General features: G+C 40.0%; 1 protein-coding gene across 4 annotated transcripts in view; it reads left to right on the top strand.

Moving 5' to 3' along the window:
- CHID1 (chitinase domain containing 1) overlaps positions 1-15,797 on the top strand; it is a 216,968-nt gene that overhangs the window by 18,926 nt on the left and 182,245 nt on the right. For all 4 annotated transcript variants that reach the window (XM_067540388.1, XM_067540385.1, XM_067540386.1 and 1 more), the window contains exons 7-8: positions 93-154; positions 15,642-15,734. In XM_067540388.1, the coding sequence (XP_067396489.1) occupies positions 93-154; positions 15,642-15,734 (155 nt within the window). The remainder of the gene's footprint in view (positions 1-92; positions 155-15,641; positions 15,735-15,797) is intronic.

The raw sequence follows: 15,797 nt of genomic DNA, 5'->3' as shown, positions 1-15,797 counted from the left end.
AATGTATTAACCCCTATGGTACTAGTATAACAGTGGGACAGCTGAAGCTTTCTAACTCTAACTTACACTGAATTGTTCGCAATTCATTTTAGGAAGAAAATTTTGATGGATATATAGTTGAAGTGTGGAGTCAGTTGGGAAATCAAAAACAAACGTAAGTGTGACCCATGATTGAAAATGTGGCTTCTGCATAAAACAAACTTATCTTTTTAAAAAATTATAAAAAAAAGCTGTTGAAATTAATTGATTTGAATTTTGTATTTGCACTGTTGGTGTTATGTTTTATTTGTACACTAGTCCTGATCAACTTGTTGCTCTCCTAACTGAATGCTAATTACCTTCAAGGATCCTTTTTGCCATATAATTTCTATATGGTGGGAGTGTCTACACAGCAATTAGGAAGTGTGATTGTAGCACCTGTAGACACATTTGAGCTATCTTTGATTAAGCTAACTTGCTAAAAATAGCAGTATAGCTATAGTGACTCAGGCTGCAGCATGGACTAGCTGCCTGTGTTTTTACCCAATGTGTTGTCACCTACTCATTGGAATGAGAATATATCTAGTCTTTGTGAACTCAGTTAAAGTTGCTCAATTGTTTCCTCAGAATGGAAACAGTGAAAAGCAAAGAAACTGCAAGTTAAATCAATTGCACCCAACACTGCTATTCTTCAGGCCTTAAACTACTCTTATGAGACTTCTTCATACCACACTAATAACCTTTCAAACTCTATTTCAGTTCAACAGTAAATCCCCAGTGCACAAAAAATGGATGAACACTGCATCATACAACATTAACTCCAACCTGTCCATGTTTTGTTATCTAACATATTAACAGGTTTAAGTTAGTGGGTGAAACTTGGAAGTCTGAAACATTTGTAAGATGAGCCTCCCAAAAATCTGAGATGGGCTAAGATTTCAAAAAGCACTTCTAAAAGCTTCCTGTGCAAAATTACAAAATCTTTATTACAAAATTGCTTAAACTCAATTCTCCCTCCAAGTTTTTTTGTGTGTCTAATTTGGAGACTGAGTTCACTGAAACAGGATTTTAGTCTTTTAAATCACAACACAACCTTAACTTTGGAGTTGCTACTGAGCAGTTCACAGTGTAGGCATCACCAGGGAAAGGTAACTTCCTGGGGACTAAAACTTAGTCACTGAACTAGAATTTGTCTAGGTTAGAAGAGGGTTGAGGTTATCCAATGTGTTAAGAATTCCTGACCTACCACCAGCTGCTTTTTCAATTGAGACAGCCTCAGGAAGGTTTTAATCTCCCTTCTGACAGACTGGAACTCTGCATTACCTTAGCTAATATAGCAAATTCGAAAGGATGTCCTAAGGCAAAAGCAAATACTCTGTATTTTAAAGAGTGAATGCATAGGTTCCTCAAAGAGAAGTAGTAGTTAACCTTTCAGAATGCATTTGGATTTTCTTGCAGTGGGTGACCAAATGCAGTACCTTACTTGGCAAACTTCTTATTAAAGTTGGTGAGAACCTTGATAAAGGACTACAAGATCTATCTCTAGCAGATAGAGCTCCACCGTCCTCCTAAATAAGATGCAGAGTGTTGCAGCTAACTTTTAAACTTTGGGTTTTCTTATCTGCAATAACTTAGTAAACATGCACTGTTTAATCTACTCTGGGTTGAACTGGACTGTTCTGGTTGGTGAGAGGTGGGAAGGAAGGGGATACTGACTTGAAGGGGATACTGACTTGACTTCTAGATTTTTAAGGTGGTAACAAAGGAGAATTTAACTATTGGGTGGCCTACCTGACGGGGAAGGGCTGATTCAGAGAACCAGCCCCATAGGTATTGTCTTAATTTAAGATAGGGGTGGGTTTTCCAGCACACGGGGGACCAAGTGGATAGTCTTACCCTTTACAGTAACACATTGATAACAGTACAGATGGTATTTTGCTCACCAGTTAATTTCTTGCGGTTGTGTAAACAGAAAGACTAACTTTATACTGTTTCATTGAATAGTTTTAATACCAACTACAGACCAATTTTATGTTATGTTAACATGAACTCAAAGGGCTAAATTGCCAATTGCACATGATTAAACATTGCAAGGGATGTTGGTTGCTAAACTACAGGGGGAGAGTATACTTTTTTTGGTATGCTTTCAAAACGAGGCCTGCTCTCTCTATGCTTTCATAAGATTTTTGGGTGACTTATGGAGTTTAATTCTTAGAATAAGTGTAATTTGCCTTCAGTGTACTCCAGCATCAACTTTCTCCACACTGAAACAATAAGTACTATTCTGTTACTTCAAGAGCAGTGGAAGCACCTCATAGTAGAAACAGAAGTTATTTGTCTGCTTGTTATGAGGTTTTCATTTATTCATAAAGTTGACTGTTAACTCACCTTTACATATCCATAATGCTTACCGATTTTTGCTAGCCGTGCTGCTCAAGAGGCTTAAAATACATCTCACTGACCTGGGCAAAGCTATTAATGGGAACAGAGCTAATGGATTGCAATTCTCCTTCTCTTTGTAAATGGTCCAAAATACAGTTTGGATAAAAAGTTTTTTGTACAAAAATTAGTGGGTTTGTGTTTTACAGTTCTGGTATGGGTGTTTCCAGGCATTTGAGCTTGACTATCTCATGTCAGACTTCCACTCAAAAATCCTGCTTGTAGCCTTTTTTATGTATTTCCCCACTGCATTTTGCTGAGGCCACCTAATAGGTTTTTTTCATTAACCTTGCCTGTATACCGTAGCCATAATAATTTATCTGTTACCTCTGGCCAGGGGACGACACACCCTTCTTCTCCTTAAGATCACCGGCACAATTGAGAGGTACTAAGTTGTCGGACCAATATCTTCACTTTACCCCTGGAACTCAAGCCACAGTGTTTAATACTGCCACGATCAGTAGTAATAGATCTAAGGTCATTCTGCCCAGGTATCATGTATGACAGTAGACTTTCCTGCCACCTTTCTTGGGGCTAGCAGACTTTCAGCATTTTTGAAACCCTATCAGTGATTTTGGCCCTAACCTTCTAACTTGCAGAATAAAGCTAACACAGCACTCAGGCAAGCCTGCTCTTGGATCAAGTTTTGTTCACAGTGTCTTATTTTAGTGTCTGCTAATTCTTCCTCAAGCAACGGGGTAAAATTATGTATTTTTGTCATGAGTATGCATGAGGATTCACCAAGGGAAAGTCATGCCTGACCAACCTGATTGCTTTCTATGATGAGGTGACTGGCTCTGTGGATGTAGGGAAGGCAGTGGATGTGATATACCTTGACTTTAGCAAAGCTTTTGATACGGTCTCTCACAGTATTCTTATCGGCAAGTTAAAGAAGTATGGGTTGGATGAATGGGCTATAAAATGGATAGAGAACTGGCTAGATCATAGGGCTCAACGAGTAGTGATCAATGGCTCCATGTCTAGCTGGCAACCGGTCACAAGCGGAGTTCCCCAGGGGTCGGTCCTGGGGCCGGTTTTGTTCAACATCTTCATTAATGATCTTGAGGATGGGGTAGATTGCACCCTCAGCAAGTTTGCGGATGACACTAAGCTGGGGGGAGTGGTAGATACCCTGCAAGGTAGGGATAGGATACAGAGTGACCTAAACAAACTGGAGGATTGGGCCAAAAGAAATCTAATGAGGTTCAACAAAGATAAGTGCAGAGTCCTCCACTTAGGAAGGAAGAATCCCATGCACAGCTATGGACTGGGGACCGACGAGCTGGGCAGCAGCTCTGCAGAAAAGGACCTGGGGGTAACAGTGGATAAGAAGCTGGATATGAGTCAGCAGTGTGCCCTGGTTGTCAAGAAGGCTAATAGCATATTGGGCTGCATTAGGAGGGGCATTGCCAACAGGTCACGGGAAGTGATTATTCCCCTCTATTCGGCATTGGTGAGGCTGCATTTAGAATATTGTGTCCAGTTTTGGGCCCCCCACTACAAAAAGGATGTGGAGAAGTTGGAGAGAGTCCAGCAGAGGGAAACAAAAATGATTAGGGGGCTGGAGCACAGGACTTATGAGGAGAGGCTGAGGGAACTGGGCTTGTTTAGTCTGCAAAAGAGAAGAGTGAGGGGGGATTTGATAGCGGCCTTTAACTACCTGAAAGGGGGTTCCAGGGAGGATGGGGCTAGGCTGTTCTCAGTGGTGGCAGATGGCAGAACAAGGAGCAACGGTCTCAAGTTGCAGGGCGGGAGGTCTAGGTTGGACATTAGGAAAAAGTTTTTTACTAGAAGGGTGGTGAAGCACTGGAATGGGTTACCTAGGGAGGTGGTGGAATCTCCATCCTTAGAGGTTTTTAAGCTGAGGCTTGATAAAGCCCTGGTTGGTATGATATAGCTGAGGTTAGTCCTGCTTTGAGCAGGGGGTTGGACTAGATGACCTCCTGAGGTCCCTTCCAACTCTAATATTCTATGATTCTATGATTATATGAATTGTCTGCTGTTGCTTACCAGAAAAGTGCAGGTTTAGGGCTGCCCATGTCTTCGTTGGTTAGTCCACATAGTGGCAGTATTGTGACATAATTCCTACTGTACACTAACAGACTTTCAAAGGATTGTATTTCAAAAGCGACAAACCTCAGAAATGAAAGAACATCAGAAGGTAGGAGGAGTTGAAGTTAGATGTTGGCCCAAGAATGAACCCCTGTCCTATAGTGGTGTAGATCCTTGACAGAACAATAATTATAAATGCTTTATATAAAGGATCTCTGTTAATTCTGTTAAGTATTTAATACAGGTTTTCCAGTGATTCATCACTTTCCCTGAGGGTAGCTTTGGCTGCTTTTAGGAATCTAACCTTGTGCCATCTGATTACTTCCAAAGTCATCAAATGGCAAGACAACAAGGAGTTCTGGCTTCCTTATGGGATTCTTACTTTTACCCTCTAGTGTGAACCTGCTCATGTTGTAGAAGTAAATTAGCCTGCTGTCTTTAAGCACGACTCCCTGTTGGCTATAGCAGCCAACAACTGACCAGCAGCAATTGTGTAGGTGTGCCAAAACAAATGGAGAAATGTATAACAGATGTCACATCAGTTACCTGACAACAGGACCTGCTGAAATAATGTAAAATGCTTTTTGAAAAGGGGTCAGGGTTACAGAGCTATAATTAAGAACACAACAATTCTAAACCTAAATAAATGAACACTTGAATGCTAATGTGATAAATGACAATTGGCTCCTTTGCTTGATCCTTCCAGTGAATTTGTGGTATGTCAGCTGTAAGGAGGAAGTTAATTGGCTATGGAAATGTCTTAAATTTTCTAATATTAGATCATAGCATTATGGAAAAAAGCTAGTCACAGTACAGCTCCCAGACAATGCAGGATTATTCCATGAAGTACACTTTGTTTTTTTGGTCATTTCCAAATTAAAATCCCCTACATGATATGGCTTGTTGGTTGCCTTGAGATACTATTCTACAGCCTAATAGACTTTGCTGTCAGAAATTTTCTTCTCTATTCCATCCTTCCATCTCATTACTCGTAGTTATAACCTCATAGCATACCAAACTTTCTTCCTTCTGCTTCTACCATTCTAATATTTGTAGACTTCCCAGTTCTTCTGTTCAACCACTTAGTATTCATTTAATATTTTAATACTCCTCTGAGATAGAATAGATTATTTAAAAAAAAAAAAAAGGTGTGAAATACATCCCTTGAGGTTTGCATACATAACTAGTTACCCTGTTTAACAAAGGTTTTTGTCCCCAAAGGGAGCTTTTTGCAATATTAATTTTAATTCCAATCTTAAGGCTCATCAGAGTTCTAATAGCTCTCATGACTGTGTACACTGGTACTTTACTAAAACTACATAATGTGACAAAGTCAGGCTGGACAGCTGCAAGAGAGTGGCATAAGGCAGGTATGTTAGTCCTAAAATGATAAAGGTCCTTTTTCCTACAAACTGAGAAGGGGTTACCTCAGGTCAATTAGGGACACCTGAGTCTGATTAAGGGCTGCCTGACATCTTTTAAAACCCCTCCTTTGGTGAGAAAGACAAGCTGTTGCAAGGCTAGTGGCAGCAAAGAGAGAGGCTGCTTTCTTCTCCATAGAGGAAACAACCAAAACTGAGTGCCTGTTTAGGGGAAGGAGTAACATCCCTGAGCCAACAACAGGACAATACCTGTCCAGCAAGGGGGCAGGGAAAAGTATCCTCCTTTGTTTTGTGTTTGTAAATTTGTTTAGTGAAGGAGCAGGAGCACTTCTTAGGCCTGCCCCGAGGTCCACCTTTAAAATACTGATAAGTAAACAGAGAGGGGGAAGACAAAAACTATCCAGAGTGGGGCTGCTTTACCCCAGGCCTCACCACAGCCAGATGGGGAGTGCTAAGTCCGGGGAGATGGAAAAGGTGCCTTGCCACATTAGACACCCCAGTGCAAGATAAACAGTAAATCTGTCCATAGTTCACTGCAGGTAAGGAACCTGGGAAGCAAAGGATTTAGCATTCAAACTATTCATAATTGGGACAACGATTTAAACACAAAATTAGCCCACATCTCAAGGAAGCTGGATTAGCTGGTACTAACAATGTTTTCCAGTAAGGTTCTAGTTGAGCAAATGTCCCAGAGAGACACTTTCTTGATAGATAATCCTGAATTTTGCTGGGGCTAGTACAGCTGTTCTTATTCATAAGACATAAACCTTTTACTTGTCTACATGCTGGCACTCTAAGGATAAACTGTATAATAGCCTTGAGTAATTCCCCTATGGCCTTATCTGCTTTCAGAATTTGCCACTAACAATGCATATCAGAGGATAGTAATAATAGAGCTACCTCTCTTGTCTTCCTGTTTTTCTGTGCAGGGATTTTAGAACTCTGAAGTGATCCTGTGTATGTAGAGTGTCCAGTTTCAGGAATTTCATGATACGTTTCCCTATAGTTTTAAATCTGCAGCTAGAATTAAAGGATAAGGATATGTGACAACTGACTTAGTGCAAGTTCTTCAGTTTTCTCTACAAAAAATAATTGCTATCTAGAAAAGCAGCATGGTCCAGTAGATAGAGCTCTGGACTAAGCATCTGAAACCTTGTCAGCTCAGCCACTGATTTTTGTGACCATTGGCAAGTTCTTTCGTCTCTTTGTGCCTCTGTGTTTTCCCTTTGATTATATCAGTATAGATAGTAAGACAGTTTCTGTCTGAAGAGCTTACATTGCGTGTGTTAATTTGCCTAAAACAATGGGGTTTCTCAGCACTCCCATAATACAAATAAATAATTTTGGAAGCTGAAACACTTGCCATTTCCTTTGATTAGAATCAAAGTCTGCATGGCTTATTGTCATAGTTACAAGGTGAACTGGGTTTGGGTCCCTTTAGTTCCTCTCAAGTGCATCCATTAGGTGATAAACCTACTTTTTGCACCTCACTCTGGGAGGAATCCCACCATCCAACCACTTTTAAGCTAGGTCTGTAGGTGGCAGAGTGCTACCCCCTTTTCCCAGCTGTGTTAATGTGATAGGCCAAACTGCTTTTGTTCCTTGTGAGCCCTGTCACTCCAGGAAGCTGTGTTTAATGATAGTGGTTAAAGTGACTCAAAAACAGCATCTTCAAAAAACAAAACAAACATTGTTTATTTATTCATTCACCCCAAGATACAAAGCATGCAGAAAAAGAATAAAAATGATAAAGGTCTCTAAATGCATATTTCCCCTTACCTACACTTTAATTTGTCCTTACAAGCATTTGCAAGTCCCTCACAGTCCAGCTGAACCTCATCTCTGGCTTGGAGAAACAGGCTGTCCTCGCAGCATGGTCTCTATGTTTGCATCCTTGCTCATCTATCAGCTCTCGTTGATGGTCCCTGGGCAGCCTTTCTTAGCTCACCTGAACCCGCTCCCTTTTCTAGGCCTGAGGTCCCATAATGGCTTAGCGTTCCCTTTGATCCCTCTTTTCTCAGCCTTGGCAAAAAAGCTATGTCATCAGGGCTGAGACTGAGGAGTTGCCTTTTTATGGCTATTGTGTCTGTGTATTGGGTTGCTCCTTAGCTAGGCCATTATACTGCCTTTCCTTCTTGATTCCCCTAACAGCCCTTTTGCTCTAACTCCATAGCAAATAACTTATCATAAACACAGAGGTATGCACCATGCTAATTTAAAAAAAAAAAAAAAAAAAAGCGACATTTCCCAGTTTCACACTTTACTCATTTCTGGAAACTCTTGAATCTAAGGATGTCACTTTAAACTAAACTAAACCAAACACCACTACCTCATCAGTAATAAAGCATGCAGTGTGGAGTGCTGATGAATCCATCTCTGCATGCAGGTCCCAAATAGCTATTTATAAAAAGCTTTGAGTCTCTTTTCTCTTCAGCTAGCTTTTCAGAAGAAAAAGAAGGCTGCTGGTGCACTAGATTGCTGGCCACACCAAGGCTTGAAATTCTGACTGCTCGAGTTCCTCTTAAGTTGTGTTTTCTGTTTACTGCTTATAAAGTGGACCGAACATGGTCATCTTTAATTCATTTTAGAGAGCAAAAAGTTCATGTTGCCACCATTCCAATGTTGGCTGGAGCTGCGGCTGTTTGCTCAGAGGCCTTGTCCCTCTTTAACCTATTAAAATCTTAAATCAGTTCCTTCAACTCTCGGTGGCTTTTACTCTTTGCCTGTACATCTCAAGACTATTGTTTTTTAGTGTACTTTGAACCTTATTTTATTTGAAAAACTTGATGTGAACTGCCTTTAAAGTGGCTGCTTTTACTTTCCTGTGGAAAAGAAAGCATTGTTCTAACTGAAGCAGTTAAGTTAAATAAAATCAGACTAAATTGGTAAAGTGTGCAGTAAACATTGTACAGGTCTGCATTTGTCTATTCACTGTGCAAATTGTCCCATTTAAAAGGTACAAGTTTTACATGCAAGACCCAGTGTTTCCACAAATGACCATAAGATCTAATGTTAACATCATTCTTTCCACAGCAAGTCCTCCTCCTACTTATTTGTAAACTAGGAATTTTCTTTTTCTTCAGTCATCCTGTGCTCTTTATCCAAGCTAGCTTCTTGCAGCACCCACTTAGTACCAATTCCCACCCTCATGCTGAGAACCACTAGACGCAATTAATATGGGGGAAATTTTTTGCTGATCTCCTGTCCTTTTCAGACTCTTACACAGCAAGTAAACTCCTGTTTCTGTTAGAGTGGGTTATTTTTAGTCTGAGTTTAGTCTTTCTGCAGAACTCCACAGTACAATGGACAGATCTTCAGTTTAATACTAGATTCTTTTGCTTCATGTGAGGAAGGAATGGGGAGAAAAATCTAATTCTGTGGAAAAGTTCTTGCTTTCCATCAAGAATAAACTCCAAATTACAATCTTTCTTTACATCACTCAACAATAGCAAAAGTTCCTTGGCAGGCTTGAAGAATAAAACATCACAAGCGTCTCATCCTGTAGCATTTAAGAGGGCAAGGTGACACTTTTTTCTCTCTCTCTTCTCAGGCAGTTGGTTGCTTAAAACGTCAGTGAACAGAACATCTTTCACTAATCTGATACCTAAAAATCCACTACATTTTTATTCTGTACTTTTCTCCAAAGGTCCTGGATCAGTTTTTTTGGACAGGCATGAATATACCACTGTCATTCTAGACCTGGAGATTCCACATGTGTAGTTTATTTCTGTCATTCAGGCCGGCATGTGCTGATAGATGGCACCACCGTCACGCAGATGTTGCCTGGAAAAGATGCTTTTCTCACAAAGTGCTGCAGGAGCTTGACATCCTACAGAAGATGACCTTCAGCATCTTATTAATTGTTGGTGGGAATAAAGGAACAAAAACCTCTGCTGGCAGTTCCATCCTTCAGATTGATCCATGGAAGAATAATTATTAATCAAAGATTTGCCATACTCCAGTTTCCTGATATTAACTAGGGAATGAGGTGACCTGAAAGGACAATTTCTTATTTAAGTAGACAGCTTTATTCTGTCCAATTTCCCTGACAGGTCATTAATTTCTGGGAGTACTGACTACCAACCTTATAGAAAGGCTAAAGATAGAAACTTGCTGAGTTTCAAATGGTCACATAAGTATAGAGGAGGATATAATGGGCTTCTGATAACATGCCCCATTGCAGACTTCAAATATGCTGAAGTGCAAATATTGTGCATTAAAACAAACTGTGTATTCTGAGGTCAGTATCATTATAAGATGAAATATTAAAGAAAAATCTTCAGATGCCAAAGTGGGTGGACAGATACTTAAATTTTATATGGGGGCAAATAGAGAATTTGAAACTGTGAGTGTTTAGAAAATTGACCTTCATTATGGCAGGGATAATGGAAGCCCTGGAAGAATAGGAAAATGGTAGATCTTAATTGGTCCAAGATAGATTCTTAAAACTGCCAATGCTTTAGAGCATCTCTGAAGTTAAATTTCACAATGGTGAAATATATCATAAATATTTAATGAAGTCTTTGCATGAAGACTGATTCTGCTCCCACCTTACTGGACCTCATTATAACTTCTAAAATGTGAGACAGTAGTTTTTCTTTCAAAATCGTCAGTGGTATTATGGAAAAATATTGTCTTAAGACACTTAAGAACACTATTGGGACACAGTAAAGTTTTAATTTATAGCATGCTGTAAATGGACATTCAGCTATTGCTGTTTGGGGAAGATGGGAGAGTGCACACTTGATTTAAATCATCTATCTTGGTTGATAAATGGGAGTGTGCCTTAATGAAGTCTTTAAGTGTTAACCATTAATCCTGCCTGATTCAGCATAAAGCTCTCATGGGCCAGACCGCTAGAGAGATGGCTTGACAGGTTAGTGGACCAGTTTGTAAATCCTGGTTTTTGCAGGTGAAGCTGGAGCTCTTTTGCTGTTATGTTCCTCCCTGACTTGCCAAAAGCCAAATACAAAATTTTTATATGTATAGCGAAGCTGTAACAAGCCAAGTCACTTGGTTCCCTGTTAGTCTGACATTCTGAAGAAATCTGTAGTGGCATCACTCGGCTTTTTTTATATGGAGAGGCCAAATAGGGTTGGGACAAAAAAGTCAAGAAGCCTTGAATTCTAATCCTGTCTTTATCAGTGATCCGTAATGTGGGAAAGGGTGGGTGGCTGCATGTGCAAAGTACACTACTATGCCATACATCTTCTCTAAAAAGTGACTCACTGGTAAATCTCTCAAGGATATTATGAAAATTAATATTCAGGTAAAATTGTGAACATGAGACTAGATTATCACAATGGTTCATTCTGGCCTTAGAATCTGTGACTCTATGAAAAACTAATATGACTTTAAAAATCAGTTTCTTCTAATCTGCAATGGTAAATAAAAACACCTTAATCATAATCACCTGGTTACTGTAAGTTATCACAACAGGGCAAAGTTAAAATTGTTTGGATACCTTTAACTACCTTTCTTATCTTATCTTATTTGGATTTGTTTTAAGTGTAATCTTAATTTTGAATTTCTTGATTTTGTAATTCTTCCTAAACAAAGCATTACAACATCCCTGAAATGTTTGCTTTTAAATTACTATTACAAACTGTCAACTGTTATCCCATCTTAATATCATTTTTGTTGAGGATTGTGTGTGTGTGTGGGGAGGGGAACCTTGATGGAAGGTGTTTTTGCCCATATTGTAACCTAAATTGATAAATCAAAGTTCTGGTTAGTGTTCCAGATGCTGACTACCAAATAGCAGCAGCAATTCAGACCACTTTTTTCCCCCATAATTGGGGAAAGGGCGTTGTAACTTTCTCTCACAGATCCAAACCGAAGCACTGTGCTTCATGCCTTTCCCATTTGAAGATACTGCAAGGCACTCTAGATTGTGTTACACCTCCACATCCATTTGGAAGTGGAAACTAGAAGCACGTAACTCAAGGATCTAGGTGGTGGCCAAAGTGCTGATTTTTCCCTATAAAGCAGTAAATGATACAGGACTTCCTTACCTGATGGAACAGCTCTTCCCCATATTATACTGCATCTGTTGTTAGGTGCTCTTGAGCTGCAGCTCCTCTGAGAACTGCCAGCAAAGTGTCTTACATGGGAGTTCCTTGGCTTTTGCATTCACTTCCATCACCCTCCATCTCCCCCACCCTACCAGTTCATTTGGTTCAGAACAGGTCAGATCTAACCTCCCTGATATACTGCAAAGCTCAGATGTCTTAACAGGCATTTGGGGAAAATGAAGCAGGTAAGGAGAATTGAGATGTTTTGGTTGGTAGGAATATAAAGGGCAGGAGCGTTTGACTTGTGTGGTGAATATGTGGTAGGGGTAAAGAAATGAAATTGGTTATGGTACTGTCACTCTTGTATTCCTTTTTATGGAAAGGGTGCCTTCCTTTTTGGGTAGGGATTCTTTTAGGCTGTACTTAAGTCAATGACTTATTTGACCAGATAATGGTGCTCTAAATGTGGAATACATACACTGAGGGATGGGAAAGGCAGTTCTTACTCTTTCAGAATCAGAATGGAGACTGTAAATATGGCAAATGAAGAAAACTGACACTCATAATTACTTGCAATCTAGTGTTTTGCTTTGGATGGGAGAGGGGATATACATAAGATGGTGACAAGTAGAATGGCTGAATGGTATTTCAGTGCAAGGTTCTGCCCCGGGGCAACCAGGTCTCAGGTAAACTCGAGAGGGGTAGGGATGCTGCAGAAGCAGCATGCTAGACTCTTGGGAGTGAAGTAGAACTCTCCTGTTTGCCACTTTTATCCATACTGAGATTGCAGAGTTATTGGTAAACTCCAGAGGAGGTTTTCATCCTGTATATAACTGTCCAACAGCAGCCATTCCACCTAAGTGAAAATCTTAACTGTAGGGAGGATGGCTGACTTAAAAGAAGATTTCTGGGTGAATAATCAGGTACAGGGGAGGACTCCGCCTCCTCTCCCATCACTCAGCTGGAGAGGATTATAGTACACAAAATTAGGCCTGGTCTACACTGGTGGCTTAATTCGAATTAATTACTCCCGCATCTACACGTGCGCATTGTTAATTCAAATTAAGGAGCCTTTAAAATTGAATTAATAAAACCACCTCTGCAAGTGGATTAGTGGCTGAAGCGCATCAATTAATTCGCATTAGTGTGAGTGTGGATGCAATGGAACTTAATTCGAATTAATTGGCCTCCAGACTGTATCCCATGATGCCCCATTTCAGTACCGTCTCCCAAAGCAGCCCTGGGAAGATTTAAATCTTCATTTCCTGCTGTGAATGGGTTTAAAATCCAAGCTGCGATCATGCCCCCCCCCCCCACACACACACCAAGCCCTTTGCAGTTTGTCCCTTTAAGGGTTTGAAAATTTCACCTCCCCCTTTCCCTGCGTAATGAATGCGTTTTAACTGCCCAGCAAGCCCTTTGCAGTTTGTCCCTTTAAGATCTGCCCCTTTGAAAGTTTAGCCCTTTAAAGTTTGTCCCTTTGAAAGATTTCACCACCCATCCCCCTCCCTGCGTGAATGCGTTTTAAATGCCTGCAATGAGAGGAAATTCTTTGCTACATTGTTTCAGTGGCCAATCACGGAAATTGATACTTTCTTAAGCATTTATTCACAGTGCTACATGTGGATACATTATATCATGCTTTCCATCAGTGAAATGGAAACATTTGTATCACTGTATTAATATACTAACTGACTCCGTTGTTATTTATCTTAGGTGTCTGTAGAATCAAAATAAAAGGCAAGCAATATAAATGTGGTGGTAGGGGGAGCATAAAAGGCAAACAGCATACAGTTCTAAAGTAATCCAGGATAAGCTGTGATGTATTTGTCACGGTCAAAATGAGAGCATAGTTCAGCTGGCTCCATGTGCCTGCAGCAATGGCGATCGGGGAGTAAAAAAACAGCATGAAAATCTTTTTCCTGTTTGTTTGGGGGTGGGGGAAGCAGTGCTGCATCCTGGTATGATAACACTCGTCACAACAGCCTCTATGGTTAGTTGCACTGTGGGATAGCTTCCCACATTGCACTGCTTTCTAATTCGAATTAAGGCTGGCCAGTGTGGATGCAAGAAACCAGCACAGACACTGTGGTGTGGACAGCCTGCAGCGCTTTCTATAGATCACTTTCTGTAATTCGAATTAAGCTAATTTGAATTAGTGCTGCAGTGTAGACATAGCCTTAGTCTGTTTCTGGGACTTTAGTTCTAATGTAACTTAGTAAGTGGAATTAATAGTTTAGGATGGCCATTGCTAAATGACCTGCCTCCTATTCCAGTACCTTCAAATTGTAGGAATCTTTTTTTGTTCAATGTAAGCAGAACAGTAAATGTGCACCATCAAAGTGCTTCTTGCATCAGTGCAGTTTTGGTTTGATTCTGGTATAACCTTTTGACTCCAAAATTAAAATCTGCACCACAATTGCTAGGAGTCTGTGTACTCAGATAGTTATTATGGTTGGGATTTTGCTTTTTGCTCTGAGTTGTTCAACATAGGTTTGCGGTGTAACCACAGAGACTTTCAATTCCCTATTCTACTAATCTGTCTGCTTCACTTTGTGGATCCACCTTGCCCGTGGCTAAATAAGGAAGTTGACTTTGTTCTGATGAATCGGATGACTTAAGGGACGCACACAGAGGGGCAGTATCTAATTTGTGAAGCAAAAGGAACAAAGGACTCCCCTTGAGCTGTTAAAAGTCATTAAACTTAATGTCTACAGTTTACCTCTTTATAGTTTACTGGTAAACCATCAACTTTACCTAACAGTGAGAAAATTACAACATAACTTAAATATTTGGAGATTCTTTGACACTGCCTGTACAGCCAGGTGATCCTTGGACCCAGTGTTTCATGGGTGAATTTAAGAAGAAGAAAAATGTATCTGCAAAACAGTTCTGCTTCTGTACTTGATTTCTCTTCCCTTTATTACTGACTGCAGCTTTCAAAAAGAGGATCTTTAAGAGTTTATCTGCTTCTTTGACTTAATTTTTACCTGACATTCGAATGATCCATTTGAGAATTGTCTGTTGTGGAAATCTTTATACCACAAATAAAGGATGATAATTCTAGGTAGGGCAGGGTCAGGTGAACTCTTTCAAAACAAAAATCTGCTTTTTGTGCATACCCAGTAACAAATTTTTTAAAAAGTACAGAAACTGTATAGGTAGAAAGGTTTCTAAACATGCCCAAGTTTTCTTGAGGCCTCAGAAAACCCTTTGAAGATTGCATGGCTTGCTGAAAGCATCTTCATGCATTCCCATAATCTTAATTCACCAGTACAATGACAATCTGAATCTGTTCAACTGTCTTTCAGAACAGCATTCACTTCTATTGCTTAGTTTACCGCTCTTCTTACTTAACATGAAATTTAAGAAATAATCCCTTCTAATGAGAATATAGTTGATGCACATAAATACACTAATGTCTTAGTATATCAGGAGGTGTCCTGGGGGAAATTCCAAATTGTAAACTTTGGCTGAGACAATTTATATGCAAAAGTGGCAAAATTAAAACTAAAATTAAAAATTGAAAAATCTTAGCTCCAACATGATAACCTATTATCAGTACAGGAGTACCTCTAGCAGTATGGTATATTGATGCTGGAAGAGAGCATACATTGACAAATCTACCTAGAATGTTTCACCTGCTACAATAACTTCCAGATGGGATGTGTTGCCTATTGCATGTCTTTACCTCTAGTTTGACTTTTTAAATTACTCATGTGAATATCACACCACATCTGCTGCCTGTAGGCCTAACAATGTGTTTGTATTGCAGGGAGCTGATTCATTTGCTTACTCACCTCTCTGAAGCTCTCCATGAAGCACGGCTTAAGCTAATACTGGTCATCCCTCCTGCAGTCACACCAGGGTGAGTACTGCATTGATAGGGGAGATTCCAAATGAGAAATTCTACTTTGTTCTTTCAGCAACA

This window comes from Emydura macquarii, unplaced genomic scaffold (assembly GCF_026122565.2).
Source record: "Emydura macquarii macquarii isolate MOO-44397 ecotype Brisbane River unplaced genomic scaffold, CSIRO-AGI_Emac_v2 contig_587, whole genome shotgun sequence".
Taxonomy (NCBI): Eukaryota; Metazoa; Chordata; order Testudines; family Chelidae; genus Emydura; species Emydura macquarii.
Note: the sequence above shows the minus strand (reverse complement) of the source record. Positions and strands in the feature narration are given on the sequence as shown.